The sequence below is a fragment of the Lactuca saligna genome, chromosome 4 (assembly GCF_052625555.1).
Source record: "Lactuca saligna cultivar CGN05327 chromosome 4, ASM5262555v1, whole genome shotgun sequence".
NCBI lineage: Eukaryota > Viridiplantae > Streptophyta > Magnoliopsida > Asterales > Asteraceae > Lactuca > Lactuca saligna.
Window position 1 is genome coordinate 5,574,459 of NC_136420.1, and position 16,485 is coordinate 5,590,943.

Below are 16,485 nucleotides of genomic sequence, written 5' to 3' on the forward strand. Positions count from 1 at the left end.
AACAATTGATATAGTATCTCTACCACATGCAACCATCAATAAAGGCCCATCCTTAACAAAAAAAATGATTAATGATAAAAGAAATGCAAATTTTAGTTAGAAGTAAGTTGCTATTCTTAAAAATTAATGGTAAAAATCTATAAGAAAGGCTTACTTCTCAGTAGCTCCTCTTGCCATTGTTACTACTGACTTAACATCAGCTTCAATTATAGATGATAAGCCAACACTTCCACCATTTTCTGTGGTCAAAGCATTTGACTTTACTCCATTTAGTTGTAAATAGATTAAACACTTCATACGTAGCCCATCAGTTTAGGATGAATTACAGTTATTTTGATGATACTATTAGATTAAACAATTCATATGTAGCCCATCATTTTAGGATGAATTACAGTTATTTTGATGATACTATTAGATTAAACAATTCATACGTAGCCCATCAGTTTAGGGTTCCACTAATCTCGATAACTGGGCTCAATCACCATGGACAACCAGTTATATTCGGTTGTGGATTGCTTTGAATCCAATTCTTCTTACATTTGGCTACTCCAAAATTGGCTCCATGCAATGTCAGAAAACCAACCTGTCTCTATCACAACCAAACCTAATGATCACATTCAAATGTCTGTTTCACAGGGTTTTCCCCAAACCCATTATTAGTTTAGCTATGACATCAACAAAATCTAAACCTTTCATCAAAAAACTCATAAAACTTACTCAATAAAATAGATTTTCCATTGAACTTAGCTACTATACGATGTCTAAAATAACAAAAAATTTCACTTGGGACTTTCAACAAACACCTGGATGGCATCCAGGTTGGGACATCTTCCTTCTATTTATATGTACTCAGACAGGGTAACTTACAACCGATTCAAAAAAGAAACACAATAAAAATAGATGATTAATAATAACAAATAGAAAAAACAAAGATGCAAATATATATATTTACCAAGCAAAGAGGTGAACCGAGTTGGTAAGTGTGTCACAGGGAGCTGCGATGGATTAAAATGAAGAGATGGATTCTTCAGTCGTTGAAGAGGTGAACTCAAATCATAGATGGATGCAAAATAGAACTCAAACCGAGTTGGTATTTGCAATCCCATCACTACCCCCTGTAACAGCCCAAACCTGTAAAACAAACACACCCACTAAGCAAAATAGAATGATGCAAAAAAGTTTGAAGCATTTCAATCCTTATCAAAAGATACTTTTGGCTCCTTCTGTCGACCACCATCTTTGCACAACAAACACACCCAAGCCTGTAATAGCCCACATCTTCTGGCTCCATCCCTTATGTGGAATTAACCTTCTCTATTACGTGAAAAGTTTTTTTGGAATGGAACACCTGCTGTATACTCACTGCTACATTCTTTTCCAACTATCAAATACCACCGAGACCACCTGCAACAAGGAAGCACGGACAAAGAAGAAAGAAAAATATTCATCTATGGAGGAGAGAGATGAGAGAAAACCCGGTGGAGGGGGAGAGACGAGAGGGTGGATGCATCGATTAGGGAGAAAAAAAAAACTCAGAGAGTGTAGTGAAGTCAGATTTAGGAGAAGTTGTACCAGTTTTAGGGAGAAATCGAACCACTACAAGAAAAATACCGTTTAATAACAGCAGCAGGAACTCCAAGCCCACTAGGATACTACCCTGCAAATTTGCACAACTGCAAATTTAATAACAGATTAGACACCATAAAAAATTAACATTTTTTAATGACCAAATAGCCCTTAGGGTAATGTCGTAATTTGTAAAAGCAATTATGCTAATGAAAAGCATATATAAACAAAATGCACTATAATAGATAAAATGGAAGCTGATAACAGAGATACCACTCAGCCATTAACAGGAAACCTGTAAGATATATACATTTTCAATCACTATTTTCCCACCATTTCTGTTTATATATATATATATATATATATATATATATATATATATATATATATATATATATATATATATATATCTTCAATTTGCTTATTATAGCATCTCACTAAAAGAGCTATTTTGTGGTTATTTGTTCTAAGCCCTATAATACATCTGCACTACCATTAAGCTCATCTTCAGCATCTTCCTCCATTGAAAGTCGTATATATTCCCGATGTGCAAACCGGTCCCACTCTGTCAATGTTGGATCCTCACATTCCTAAGTAGCATACCCTTGGTCCAACCATGTCAACCATATGACATAAAATATCCTCAAAGAGAACAGGCTCTTGAGCCATACATTCCATATGATGCAACTGTTCCTCATAGAAGAATTACATCTCATTCCTTGTCACTACCCTATTCCCATCCAAGTCTATACACTTGAACCTATCAAAGCAAATCCCCCGTTTTTTTATATCTCTAATAAAAAATAATTAATTAATTAAAAATAGAAAGCCATACTCATACCAATACTCAAGACTCGGCTCAGTGTTGCTAGAGGTGGAGTCATATATGAAGATGCATTAGCCAGGGCCCTCGATGTTGGCATTGTAGCACAGGTACTTTTTATATAAATATATTTATAAATCATTTTTTGTGTACTCAATTTGCATTTTGAAGGCTTCACTTGATGTGTTTACTGTAGAGCCACCACCAAAAGATAACATGCTGATACAACATGAGAATGTGATTGTTTCTCCTCATCTTGGTGCTAGCACCATGGAAGCTCAGGCTTGTAAATTTTTTAAAAATAACACCCCTCAATCCTCAAAGATACAAACTTTTTTGATTATTTTTTAAAGAAAACGATTCATTTTTTGTATATAATCACTATGTAGGAAGGAGTTGCCATTGAAATTGTTGAAGCTGTTGTTGGAGCTTTAAACAATGGTGAACTTGCAGCTACTATAGTGAATGCTCCCACTATCTCCATAAACAATGCTATATACAACATCTAGTGCATGAGGTACAAGTATTGTAATTGTACTTACAGTCAAGTATGTGAATAGTCTATCTCCATAAAGATCTGGACTTACCTGAAAATAATCAGAAATTTATATATTAAAATGGACTTTGAATAATGGAAGAATATTTTCATTTTCATAATCAAGAATCATTAATATTATGTATATTTTTATACCAGCCATCCTACCTCAATGTTTTTAAGATCTTGACCAAAAGAGCCACCTAAAATCCAAATTTGTGACAAATTGAATTCATTTGATTCTTGTATTTTTGGTTCCTAAACATTCATTGTTGCTTTAGCTCCATAGTATTTGTCCCCTTCCACATAAGCTATTGCATGCTTAATCTCCTCAAGTGCCAACATGGACGTTTGGGACAAGAACAAAACCATGAAACAATTAAACATCTAAGTTTAAAAAACTTTAATTCATAAGATCAATTCAGAAGTATTGACACCAACTAATGAAACTTACTACAAGCCATTGATGGGATCACACTTAAAACAAAATCTGTAGAAACCTTCTTGTCCAATGAATGTTAATACAACTAAAAAACTATAAGAAGATTTCTACACGAGAAGATGGTTATGCAATATATACACTAAAATCACAAATTTTAGTACTACTATATCATCATCTTTTTATGTACAGACACACATAAGAAAATTAAAGTGTCATTTTACAGTTAATACACCAATGACCAATCAGCATCCATTTACCTCCTCAATTAATCATCTTATCACTTATTAGAGATTGAGGTGGAATGATGTTATCATTTATAAAAAATTGCACAACCATACTTCAATCGGAGATTTTTTCCATCACCAATACTCCAATTAAAACGTTGTCACATTTTAAGAAAAACTAGGTTTCATCTATGAACAATATCTTGAAAATTCAATATTACCTTTATGCACAACAACAATGTGAATCTCATAAAAGTACCTACAGTCTTAATGAAACAACTGAGATTAAAACAACACCTTGATTTCAGATTAAGTTTCCCTTAGAGCAGCTGCAACTATGACCATGTGGATCCACACATATCAGCAAAACCCTCAGGTCTTCTCTCTTTGGATCGTATAACTCCAGAATCTGGGATCCAGTAAACCACCATGAATTATGCAAATTACTCTTAAAAGTTCTTCTCCCATTGTTCCATTATCCCATTATTCAACTCAACACACCTATTTGAAGTCTTTCATAATAATAATAATAATAATAACAATAATAATAATAATAATAAGAATAATAACAATAATAACAATAATAATAATAATAATAATAATAATAATAATAATAATAATAATAATAATAATAACAATAATAATAACAATAACAATAATAACAACAACAACAACAATAATAATAATAATAATAATAATAATAATAATAATAATAATAATAACAATAATAATAACAATAATAATATGAATAATAATAATAATAATAATAACAATAACAATAACAATAACAATAACAATAATCATAATCATAATCATAATAATAATCATAATCATAATAATAATAATCATAATCATAATCATAATAATAATAATAATAATAATAATAATAATAATAATAATAATAATAATAATAATAATCATAATAATAATAATAATAATAATAATAATAATAATTAATATTAATAATAATAATACTAATAGTAATAGTAATAGTAATAATAATAGTAATAGTAATAGTAAAAGTAGTAATAATAATAATAATAATAATAATAATAATAATAATAATAATAATAACAATAACAATAACAATAACAATAACAATAATCATAATCATAATCATAATCATAATCATAATCATAATCATAATAATAATAATAATAATAATAATAATAATAATAATAATAATAATAATAATAATAATAATCATAATCATAATCATAATCATAATCATAATCATAATAATAATAATAATAATAATAATAATAGTAATAATAATAGTAATAATAATAATAATTAATAATAATAATAATAATAGTAATAATAATAATAGTAATAGTAATTGTAATAATAATAATAATAATAATAATAGTAATAATAATAATAATAATAATAATTAATAATAATAATAATAATAATAATAATAATAATAATAGTAATAGTAATAATAATAATAATAATAATAATAGTAATAGTAATAATAATAATAATAATAATAATAATAATAATAGTAATAATAATAATAGTAATAGTAATAATAATAATAATAATAATAATAATAATAATAGTAATAGTAATAATAATAATAATAATAATAATAATAATAATAATAATTAATAATAATAATATTAATAATAATAATAATAGTAATAGTAATAATAATAATAATAATAATAATTAATAATAATAATAATAATAGTAATAGTAATAATAATAATAATAATAATAATAATAATAATAATAATAATATGTAATTTAACACCTTTGGAATCTGCAAAGGGTATATATGTAATTTTAGTTGTAAGGTGATATCATACTAAATTACTAATTACTACAACATGTTACAACATGGTCGGAGACCCTTGGCGGTAATGACAGAATGTGTGATTGCAATTTAAGAGATGGATGCTAACATATATTATGATAAAAGAAATTATGAACTGCTTACCTTTGCTTTTCTCTGATTTTTAATTCTTTTCTCTTTCTTGCATATAGCCTATTTAAGAGACGGATACGTGGATCGTTGGTCTAGATTCTTAAAGGTTCCAATTTTTCTTCCTGCAATAAACAATTTGCTCAAGGAATGTGTGATTGGCAATAATAAATAAATAAATAAATAATTTGTTTGTGTTACCTTTGTAAGATCATCAGGGAGATGAAAAGTGTGACGCATTTCTTCAGGAGATTTTCCTTTTATCATGTGGGCAAGTGCACGGCTTGTGAGGTCAACTAGTGATCTTAGCCGGAGACTATCCGCACCAGATGTCAATTCACATAACTTTTTTGTACCATCAATGAAATGGTAGCGGAGATGTTGATCCGAGCCCTAGAAATCACACCAAAGGGGTGGGGGTTATTGACTAACAATGTTATACTGTAAAGGTGAAAGTGAACGAGATTGAGGAGAGGGGGAAAACAATTTTTAGGGTAATATGGAGAAGGTTCCTTCAAGCACTAGAAGATGGTCAGAGACAAGATGGTCAGAGACTCTTGGCGGTGAGAGATCGGAGGCTAGGTGGTGGTACCATAGAAAAGATAAGATGTAAAACAGAAAATGCTTCCTTTTCTAAGATGCGATCAAAATTTTTGCGATGCTAGCCTCGTCGGACTCCAAATCCGAAAAATTAGTTAAAGTAAACTCAATCATTGGCTTTAGGATAGAAGTAGATGGATGATGAGAAGTAGAGCGGAGGTGAAAATAACCCCCAATCGCTAGCAGGCTCTGGAATCATTCGCTTGTGAAAATTTTATGAGGCAGTGGATGTCGGTGAGAGGTGGAGACGAGGGAGGGGAGATATGAGATACATGGAAACGAATATAGGGGAAGAAGGCCGGGTTTTAAAAAATATGGGGATTTCATTTTCCCTCTGAGAGGGGACACGCGTTTCTTAAAAAAAATATATAAAACGATATTCACAAAGGACGTACGTTTTAAATAAAGTGCCCTCCGTGTTTTTAATTTTTTTTTTACATGAGACACTAATTTAAGGGCACGCAATAATGCGCGACCTAAATCCTTAAATTTTTTTAACATATGACATTTTTTAAATGTCACTCTCTTTTACGTAACATAAATCAATGAGTGTCGTCGTTTGTGCGTCGTAAAAGGGTATTTTTCTTGTAGTGATAGTAACACATAAATGTATTAGATTAAGATATTTCATGACTAAACATGGTAGAGAACCACTCTAAGGACCCGAAAATGCTTGAACTAAGTGTCGGAACCATGTATGGTCAAATGAGGAGGGGTGTACGGCCACCCTAAGGGTGTGTACAGCCATGGGTGTACGGCCCATGAGTGTACGACCGTACACTCATGAAGGGAAGTGTTTTTGAGGTGTTTCCAAGGTCCTACAAGCATACAAGGAGTGGTTCTAGGTCCCATACTGAGTGTTATTGCAAGTTTGAGGTCAAATATGAGCATCAAAGTAGGTGTACGACCCTAAGGATATGTGTGCGGCTGTACAGAGGGGTGTGTGGCCGTACACTCTCCATGTTTATGCCCAAGATGTCGCTGTTGAGGTGAATTAAGGCTAATACCAAGTCCAACTAGAAGATGGGGGCCAAACTCTCACTTTGGAGAGCCTTTAAGGTGTGTATGGCCAACCTTATGAAGGTGTGCGGCCGTACACCTTCAAAGGATGGATAACAAGGCTAAAAACATGAAGAATCAAGGGATCTTTCAAGTATAACGAGCTAGGGGATGAATCACTTACGTTTTTAAAGCCTTTGGAGGGTTCTTGGGTGAAGATTCTAGAGAAAGAAAGTAGTATTGTGCAGCTAAATGAAGAAAAGAGTGAAAGAGAGGAGGTATCCTCATATTTTTAGGGGTGGGTGACCCACCACCCCGAGTGTGCGGTTGTGGGGTGGGTGTGCGGCCGTATACCCATGTGTATGGTCGTACACTCCTCCCAAGAGGGTGTATGACCCGAATGTTGTGCAATGACTTGAAATAACTCGACCTAGAACCCAAATTTTGATTGTACAAGGCTTAGAATACTTTAACAAACCCTCAAACAGTGTATGAAAGTTCTCAGTTTAACTAATACTACGACTTTCATTTAGATCACTAAAGCTAAAAAGTAGTTTATCATAAACTCACATTTTACGTCATACGAGGTCGTGTCGGTTCTGTCACGAAACTTTGATAAGTCATAACTTCTTTGTTATAACTCAGATTTTAATGAGGTTTTCGCCTAAACGTTTCTAATGAGATAATTTACAGCTTTCTATAACATTAGTTTTACTTATTTCTAACTCAAATTTTATATGTTCGTTAATTTCGATAATTGACTTTTTGATCAGAATCTCATAAGACTTCCCATCACTTTCTGAATGATTCTAAACATAGTTGTACTTCAAATCTCATAAAACTATGTTGTTAGAACTCAATGCTCAAAATCATATATTATTTAATAATATTTATTTTTAAGCTATGAAGCTTACAAAATACGATAATTATACAAGGTTATTACGTGTATGTTACAAATACCTTATCATTTGAGGATTTCGTCCCCGAAATTACAACGATTTAAACAAATGGGGATATTTTGCTCTTATCTCATTCTTATTTTCCCAAGTATAATTTGGGTCTCAATGGTGTTTCCACTTGACAAGCACCAACTCCACTTCTTTATTACGTAGATCAATCGTTATTTCATTTACGATCTCTTCAGGTTCTTCTAAATATCTTAATTTATTATCCAGTTTCACCTCGGATAACGGGATCGTTTTCATATATACTAAAACATTTACGTAGATAACTCACATGAAACACATCATGAATACCTGTCAAATCTTCCGGCAATTCCAAACGGTATGCTTGCTTACTAATTCTCTGGATGATTTTGAAAATGTCCAACAAATCTAAGACTCAATTTTCCTTTCTTCCCACATCGCATAATACCTTTCTATGGGGATAACTTCAGCATTACGAAATCACCCACGTGGAATTCTATGGGTCGTTTTCCTCTTTTCTGCATAAGACTTCTGTCGATCCTGGGCCGCTTTCACTCTTTCTCGTACAATTTGAATCTTGTCAGTGGTGTCTTGAATCATTTCAGGGCCTCCAAGGATTTTCTGTCCTAAATCACGCCAACATAATGGGGTATGACATTTACGACCATATAATGTTTCATATGGTGACATTTTGATTGAAGTGTGGTAGTTGTTATTATAAGCCCTCGGTACATCGTTTCTGAAGCGCATCAGGGGAGAACCGTAGTGGGTGTTGTTGGTGTGGGTAGGAGGCCGGTAGAGGTGGAGGTAGATGAGTTGGGGGTTGAAGTTGTGAGTTGCCAGTGGCAGATTTAAATCCTAGTTTAGGGAATGAGTGTGTAGTGGAAGGTTTTTCTGATGATTTGATAAGAGTGGCTAAAACGGTATTTGTTTGCTCATACTGAGTGGTTAGCCGTTTTTCATAATTATGTCCAACTGAGATTGGGTGATTGTTTGGTTGGTTGTGGAAGTGGTGACAAGCTTGCAGATATTGCTGCCATGGAAGCTTCGAGGGTAGGAGTTGGGCTGTTAGTAGCAAATAAGGGATTTGGTGTTATAGGTTTGGGAGGCATGGTTGAGGACAAAGAGAATGAAAGCACATATGATACACCTGTTGAGTGGGTCAAGCTCCAAGAAATTCAGAGGATATAGGTCAATTTTCTGTATATTTCTGCACTAATGGAAAGTACAATTTATAAAACAAAAAACTAGCTTTCTTATTGCCTTCAGTAAGAAACGTGCAGTAAGAAACGTGGGAAGCACTAGCTTCCTTATTGCCTTCTTGACTCATTAAGTGAGACCAAGTCTTCCTAAAATGATGCAAAATGCCAAAAGTCGTTCCTGACTTCGGTCCTGGAAACATGCAAGTGGGCTCGTGATTTGTAGCACAATCTTCTTCCTCCTTTTGGGTCTCTCACGTGGGCTAACAGCAAGTGGGCTGGTTATGGTGGGCTCGTGATTTGTAGCACAATCTTATCGTGAATCATGAAAATTCCAGATGAAAGTCCAACGAAAAGAAAATCTAGACGTAGTTAATCCAAACTCACTGAAAAAAAAAAAAAAAAAAAGAGCAATATCCCGCCGGGGAAAATGTCCGAAAATTAAGTAAAATATAAAATATATAGACACATTTAAACACATTAGTGAGTTAGCAACTAATTAAACAAAACAGGTTGACATGGTTATTTAATAATAAACAAGTTTAAAACCACAATACAACGTGCTTATTCCGGGTTATATTGGTTTTGGGCTGCTCTGATTTCAGATCCAAAGGTAAGCATTGCAACTTACCAGTTTCTTTTAGAGCAACGATGCCAACAAACTGAGCAACGATACCAACAAAAAGTTTGCATCGGCTCTCACATAACTTGTATTTCATATATGGGAAGAGCCTTCTAACCACTTCTTCAATAATTTTATTTTATTTCTAAAATGTATAAGACTTAAACAGGAAACAGCTAAAGACTTGTTGGGGAATAAAGTAGAAATGTCTAAAATGTAATTACAGATTTGAGGTTCCAAAAAAATACACAAAAAAAAGGTTTTTTTTTTTTTTTTTTGTAGGTAAACAACATGATGACAAGTTACAAGTTTCCTTTAATAAGTGCATGAAACAACAACAACAACAACAATAACAAACAAACAAACAATTCACATAAGTCTTAGTTCGTATTCACCCGCCATTGTTATATATCGAACCCACGGAAGAGCTTGGTAACCACTCTTTTCAATAATCTTTAGATAACGAACCTGCAACAGGGTGAATCTGTTAAGTCGTTCTTTCTTTCTGTATTAAGTAAAAAAAAACAAACAGGGTAAATAAAATTAAAATTTACCTGAATTCCTGAGACCGTAAAATATGGTATCTCGAATTTGACACGGATAGGAGCTTTTCTCTCGGGGACCGCTTCTTCCGCTGTTATACTCGGAAGACTAAACTCAGCTCTCAACATATATTCCTGAAAAGACATATATTATATTATATTTTATTTATAGAAATAATAAAATAAAAGTGTAATTGTATTTAGTATTTAGAGATGATTGATTACCTTACCACCTGGAAAAGATTTAATTTTCCAGGAGAGAGCATCGTTTTCTGGTGCATAGGAAGCAGATCCCATGGAGGTTCGAATATTAGGGTTTGTAGCATCCGCTGGCACAGGCAGTTCAATTTCGACATTTGTTGCAGTGCTGTAAATTATTATCAAACAATTTTTTTCCATTAAACTAACATTCTTTCTTTTTTTTTTTTTTTTTAATAAAATAAAAATTACATAGTACATACCTTCGCTCCTTGAATTGACTCCTGGCTTTTACCATAATTTCCATCCGGCTTCTTGAATGCCTTTCAATTTGAGCTTCCACCCAAATCAAAGGCTTCACCTGAGTGCTAAGTCGATATGTCATCAGGTCAAACGCTCCATCAGGAGGCACAAATGATATTGTCCTATCATTTTCAAATCGAGCCAATCGCACACATCTACACCAAATTTTGTACATACACTCCAGTTTTATAAAACTATATATATATATATATATATATATATATATATATATATATATATATATATATATATATATATATATATATATATATAAGAATTAAAGAAAATATGATAAATTACTGGTGGAACTTAATGTCATCCAAGTCTATGGCTTTTCCCTTAGTAGTTCGTCCTTGTGCCTCCAATAATACTCTATCATTCAGTCCAAGCTTACACTCAGGCATACCACTGTAACAAGAATGAATTTTTTTTTTAAAAAACTTTTAAAAGATATATAGCAAAAAAAAAAAGAAGAGAAATTTAGTTTTTGACCTCAAATAAGTCCGCATCTTCAATGCACCAACGACTTCTGATCTAACTATTTGCCCATTGCTGTTCACGAGCATATTCACACTCTCCACAACATCCAGAAACACCTGAAGAGATTAACAAATTGTTTGTTTGTAAATTGTAATATGAGTCATAGTAATCGTTTAGAAAAGACATGCCTCATTCTTTTTGTAATGTATTCCTTCACTACGCCATGAGACAGCATTTGTAACAGCCATGGGAGGTCTCTGTGAAACTTCCATCCTATATGCATCAGTCTTGATGAACTCACTAAGGATTTTAGCTTCAGTGAATTGAGGGTAACCAAAGTCCATCATTTCATCAAGCAACTCATACTGCAAGACATAATAAATCTTTGAGTCAACTTTTGCTTCTAATAATCAATGTTGGATGTATAGAGTCATACATATATATACATATTCATACCACTACAACAAAGTTATCTCGAAGTGATTCCTCTTCCAACTCCTCAAAGTAATGCTTAAACACCTGTTACAAATTAAAACGATAATCTGATTAATAAGAATTATAAGTGATCATATATATTCATTCAAAATTTCAAATTCAATACTTACATCAACTAAACGGTGTAGAAATAGGAGAAGACTAGCAGCATTACAGTTCTGTCTCGAAGCAATCATTAGATATATATTGCTGTGTTGTATGAACATATAAGTGACACCATTATCATAGACAACTGGACCTTGAGAATCTTGAGAATCTTGATCACCCTGAAGTTCATCAGAACATCAACACGTTATAAACATACTCATTTCATACAGCTTCATAAAAACATAACTTAACCTCAATATATGTTTGAAGGTTTAGTATTATAACAGTGCTTTTAACTAAAAATAAAAGTGCAAAAACCTTATGTAATTTAAACTCTGCAAACATATTGATCTTATTATTAAAATCTTCAGCTCAACCAATGCCCAAACTCACTGCTTCACAAGTTCTTACTGAATTGTTTATTAAATGAAGGCATGAAATTCCAACCGAAAATTGAATGGACTGGTGGATTTTAACAGATTTATCTGTGTGCAAGAAATCAATTGGAAGCCAACTGGAACAGATTCTTATTCAAACCCTCTCAATTTACCAATACCTAACTGGAAATACAAACATCTTTGCTTAATCAACCTACTTTATGAGTAGGTATTGTTTTACTTATCGTGTTTAGGTTTCTAACCAAGACAAACAGCATAAAAAAGCTATCTGAAAGAAAAACGAACATGAAAATACCTCTTTTTCAATCAGTTTGGTGAAGAAACGTTCGGCCTGAACTGCAGACACGTCGCCACGGTAGTCGCGCCACACCAGAACACGGCCTTTGATGTCGAGGAGGAACAGCGCAGAGGCCGCCCCTGCCATCAATTATCCGGAGCCAGGTAGATCAGATCTGTATTGATTGATTCCGAATTAAGATCTGGTTTCTGGTCGATTGAGAGGTGAATGAACGAAATCTTCCTAGGGATCAAATAGACATTACGTATCTGCTCCAATTCGCAACAGAAAACAAAATTTCACACAGCGACTAAGAAAATTGTTGTGTATGATCGATCTGTTTACTTCTCGGCGTGTTTCAAAAAGAAAATCAAGCTTGTGATGATGATGATGACGACGACGTAGCTCAGTCAGCCAGTGGGCAGTGGGCGTCGGGTAATGCCGGTTTGATCTGTCCGTTGAATGAGCCCATTAGATACATGAACAAGCCCAAAATATGGAGTAGAAATTAAACCGGGCCCGAATACATTATCACACTTTACCACCTTTACAATAACCGAGTAACATTAGTATTAAACATCTTCTTTGAACGTCTATAACTACATAACGATGAAGTCTTTCGAGTTTGTCTATTTATATTATTATTTATCTTCCTTAAAAATAAAGGTTTTTTTTACCACATATCAATCTCTTATGAGTTTTAACACTTGTCATTTTATGGTATTTTTAAAATAAATATTATCCACTTGTCAATTTTTGATTTGTTTCAATTTTTAAAATTAAAATCATATACCTATATATGTAAAGCATTATATATATATATATATATATATATATATATATATATATATATATATATATATATATATATATATTAAATTGCAATAAATATGTTTCTTTCTTTTTTATTTTAAAATTTTACATTAAAAAATATTTTTTATTTACACTTTAATGTTTAATATATTTTTTTTTTAAATCAACCCGTGTAATACACGGGGTTCACACCTAGTATTCTAATAAATGAATAGTTTTAATAAGTGTCATTCTTATTAATATTATGTTATGTATCATGTAGATATATTAGATAATTCATTTTAAAATTCAAATATACATTTCTAATTATATGTTAAATTTGAAGTTATAATAATTTTAAAATTTTGATATATTCCTTAATTAATAATTTATTCAAAATGATTTATTCAAAATAATTGTCTAATAATTTATAAATTTTTATTATAAAATTTTTATTAATTTTATAACCGTGGTTCCCATAGGTTATAAATTATTTGAATATATACAAATTTGGGTTTTCCGTTCAACCACTTTCATACCACACGACTACTCGTCTTATCAAATATCAAAGAAAAAAAATTCAGTGTAGACATGAACAAGTAAGTCGTGATACCTTTGAACTAGAGCCAATAATTCGGGGTTTTTTATGTACCATAAGCTCAAAAATACGAGAATGGATGTTGTGATTATGACTTTGGATGTGGATACAAGGAGATGTTCTTAAGGGCATCATTATAATTTCACTGTTTTGGAAGTTAGGGATACACATGGCAATGTCCATTTCAACATAACTTTGACATTTTTATGTTCAAAATACATATCATCAAAATTTTTGGGATGAAAAAGAGAAGTATTTTTGCTAAAAAAAACCCAATAAAATCCATAAAATTAAAGTTCTATTTAACTTTTTATTATTTTTAAATTATTTATATACAATGGATCTTAATTCTCGATCCAACTGTAAATAGAAACTGCATAATTATTAAGAAAAAATCTATCTACAATATTTCCAATTTTATCACTAGCATCCCACAAGATAGCCTGTACATGTTTCTGAATGCCATATTTGTGATATACTTTATAAATTGAACTAGCATCCTCTCATATATTCTATCTCACCAGATAGGGTAAAACATGTTTCATTCATTGCATTTGCATGTTGTTCAGGAATATTAGTCAAATAACAACATAATAAATCAGATTCTTATGCTAGTTTTAATATTGTCTCTTTTTCACAACCAATCCCGATGGCGATGTTTAGTCATTTAAGGATTCTCCGCGTCTATATTCATCATCATGGTCACGGACACGCCGGCAAAACCAACGACGTTACGTGACTTCATAAAACCCCACTTAAAGGGGTATTAATTTGAAATCAACTAACAATCGCTTTTTTATTGAAAAGTTTAACGACGATCCTTGTAAGTACTCAACATATGGCAAAGAGTTTTATGCAATTATCCAAGTTTGGAATATTGGCGACATTATTTATTGTCAACGAGTTCATTCTTTTCCTGATCGCCATGCGCTAAGATTTATAAATACTCAACATAAGCTCAATCCCCACCATGAAAAATGGGTTGATTTTCTTCAATCTTATTCCTTTGTAATTTGGCATAAGGCAAGCTCATCAAACACACTGACGGATAAGCTAATTCGTCGCCATTTTTTGACTTCATTGATGAAAATCCAAATGTTTGGTTGTCAACATTAAATGAAAATTCATGTATTAACTAAATCAAGATTCAATTTAAATAATTAAAATACATTTCCGATTCCAAATCATATTCAAGTACTATGTTGTAAGATGTCATATGGCTTCAATTTATGTTCAATCTAGATTGGTAATTAAGATATTAAAAAGCTCTAATATCTCCAAATTGACTAAAGTATTTTACTCAAAATATGATCTTCAAGTAAAACTTCATTTAGTTGATTAAATCCAAACAAACTCTTAGATTAGATCACTAAAAGACTTTAAGTTCAAGCAATTAATACCAACAATGTCCTATATGTCATGTGTGGCTAACAAAATCAAGAAAATAATGTATTTTAACAAACTTACAAAATCAAGAAAAAAGAGTTTCCAAGGTGCAAAATGGTGATAAGATGTGTGAAAATCGTCCCCTTTAAGTTCTTGGCCGAAGTCCTCTGAAAATGCGTAAAAAACTCATTTTAATCGGAAGTTGTAAACTTGAAAAAACTGACAATCTCCGTTACAAGGGCTCGTGTAATGATGTCTTGCCATTACACGACCTGTGTAATTGCCTTATTCTGTTAAGAAATTGCCAAAGTGCAGGCTCATGTAATTATGCTTTCACAAAGCACGACTCGTGTAATCTACTAAAAAATGCATATTATCCGATTTTTTAATTTAGCTCCAAAAATTTTGAAACTTCATACAGAGCTTCCCTAAAAAATCCTAAGTTTGTTCTAATCTTCAAATCACCCTAAAACATCCATAAAAACCGTGAAAAGTAGATAGATCCTTGATTATGTCCCGAAAATGCAAGAATTCTTGCAAAAATACACTAAAATGCCATATAATTCTATTTGAAATAAGTATATAAAAAGATGCAAGTTATGCACCTAAAAAATCACCCAAAGCTTGAACATGTTCTTGTCCTCAAGAAAACAAAACCCGATTCAATTCGGGAGAAAATAAAAGAAAAGCATATGCAAAGAAGAAACAAAAACAAAGAATGTCTTAAGTTATTCACCCTGACAACATACTCCTCATTAAAGAATAGTTAACCTATACCCCAATATACATGCAAATGTGCTGCATTCCAAATCAAGACAGTAAACTCATGAAACATAAAGATTTGCCAACCACTCAGCTTAAATGCATAGAGGTGTAATATAAGACATTTCCTAGTAACTTTTACTGACAAAGCATGTGGAACATAAAGAGTTGCCAACCAACGACTTTTCTATGAAAATACCATCAAGACAAATCTTGAATTGCTTCGTTTAGTTCTTTTTTTTTTCTTTTCTTTTTTTACTAGAAAGCAGCATAAGAATATACAATGACTCAACTAGAACGT

The 16,485-nt window shown here is 32.0% G+C and overlaps 1 protein-coding gene across 1 annotated transcript; it reads right to left on the bottom strand.

Moving 5' to 3' along the window:
- Positions 1-10,061: 10,061 nt before the first annotated feature.
- Positions 10,062-13,046, bottom strand: LOC145041105 (AP-1 complex subunit mu-2-like). The gene is made up of 10 exons (XM_078989038.1): positions 12,665-13,046; positions 11,995-12,150; positions 11,846-11,908; positions 11,578-11,754; positions 11,402-11,505; positions 11,210-11,317; positions 10,870-11,064; positions 10,634-10,775; positions 10,421-10,543; positions 10,062-10,334 (listed from the first exon to the last, which is right to left on the bottom strand). The coding sequence occupies exons 1-10, from the start codon at positions 12,791-12,793 to the stop codon at positions 10,236-10,238; spliced, it is 1,296 nt and encodes a 431-aa protein (XP_078845164.1). The 5' UTR covers positions 12,794-13,046; the 3' UTR covers positions 10,062-10,235.
- Between the last annotated feature and the right edge of the window lie 3,439 nt (positions 13,047-16,485).

Bases quoted from the DNA above. Each gene is read 5' to 3' on its own strand.
- LOC145041105 (XM_078989038.1), bottom strand. From the start codon at position 12,793: ATGGCAGGGGCGGCCTCTGCGCTGTTCCTCCTCGACATCAAAGGCCGT. The intron at 11,318-11,401 runs GTCAAAAACTAA...TTCTTGTTACAG, and splicing joins AAGATGCGGACTTATTTGAG to TGGTATGCCTGAGTGTAAGC. The intron at 11,065-11,209 runs GTAATTTATCAT...AATTTGGTGTAG, and splicing joins GATGACATTAAGTTCCACCA to ATGTGTGCGATTGGCTCGAT.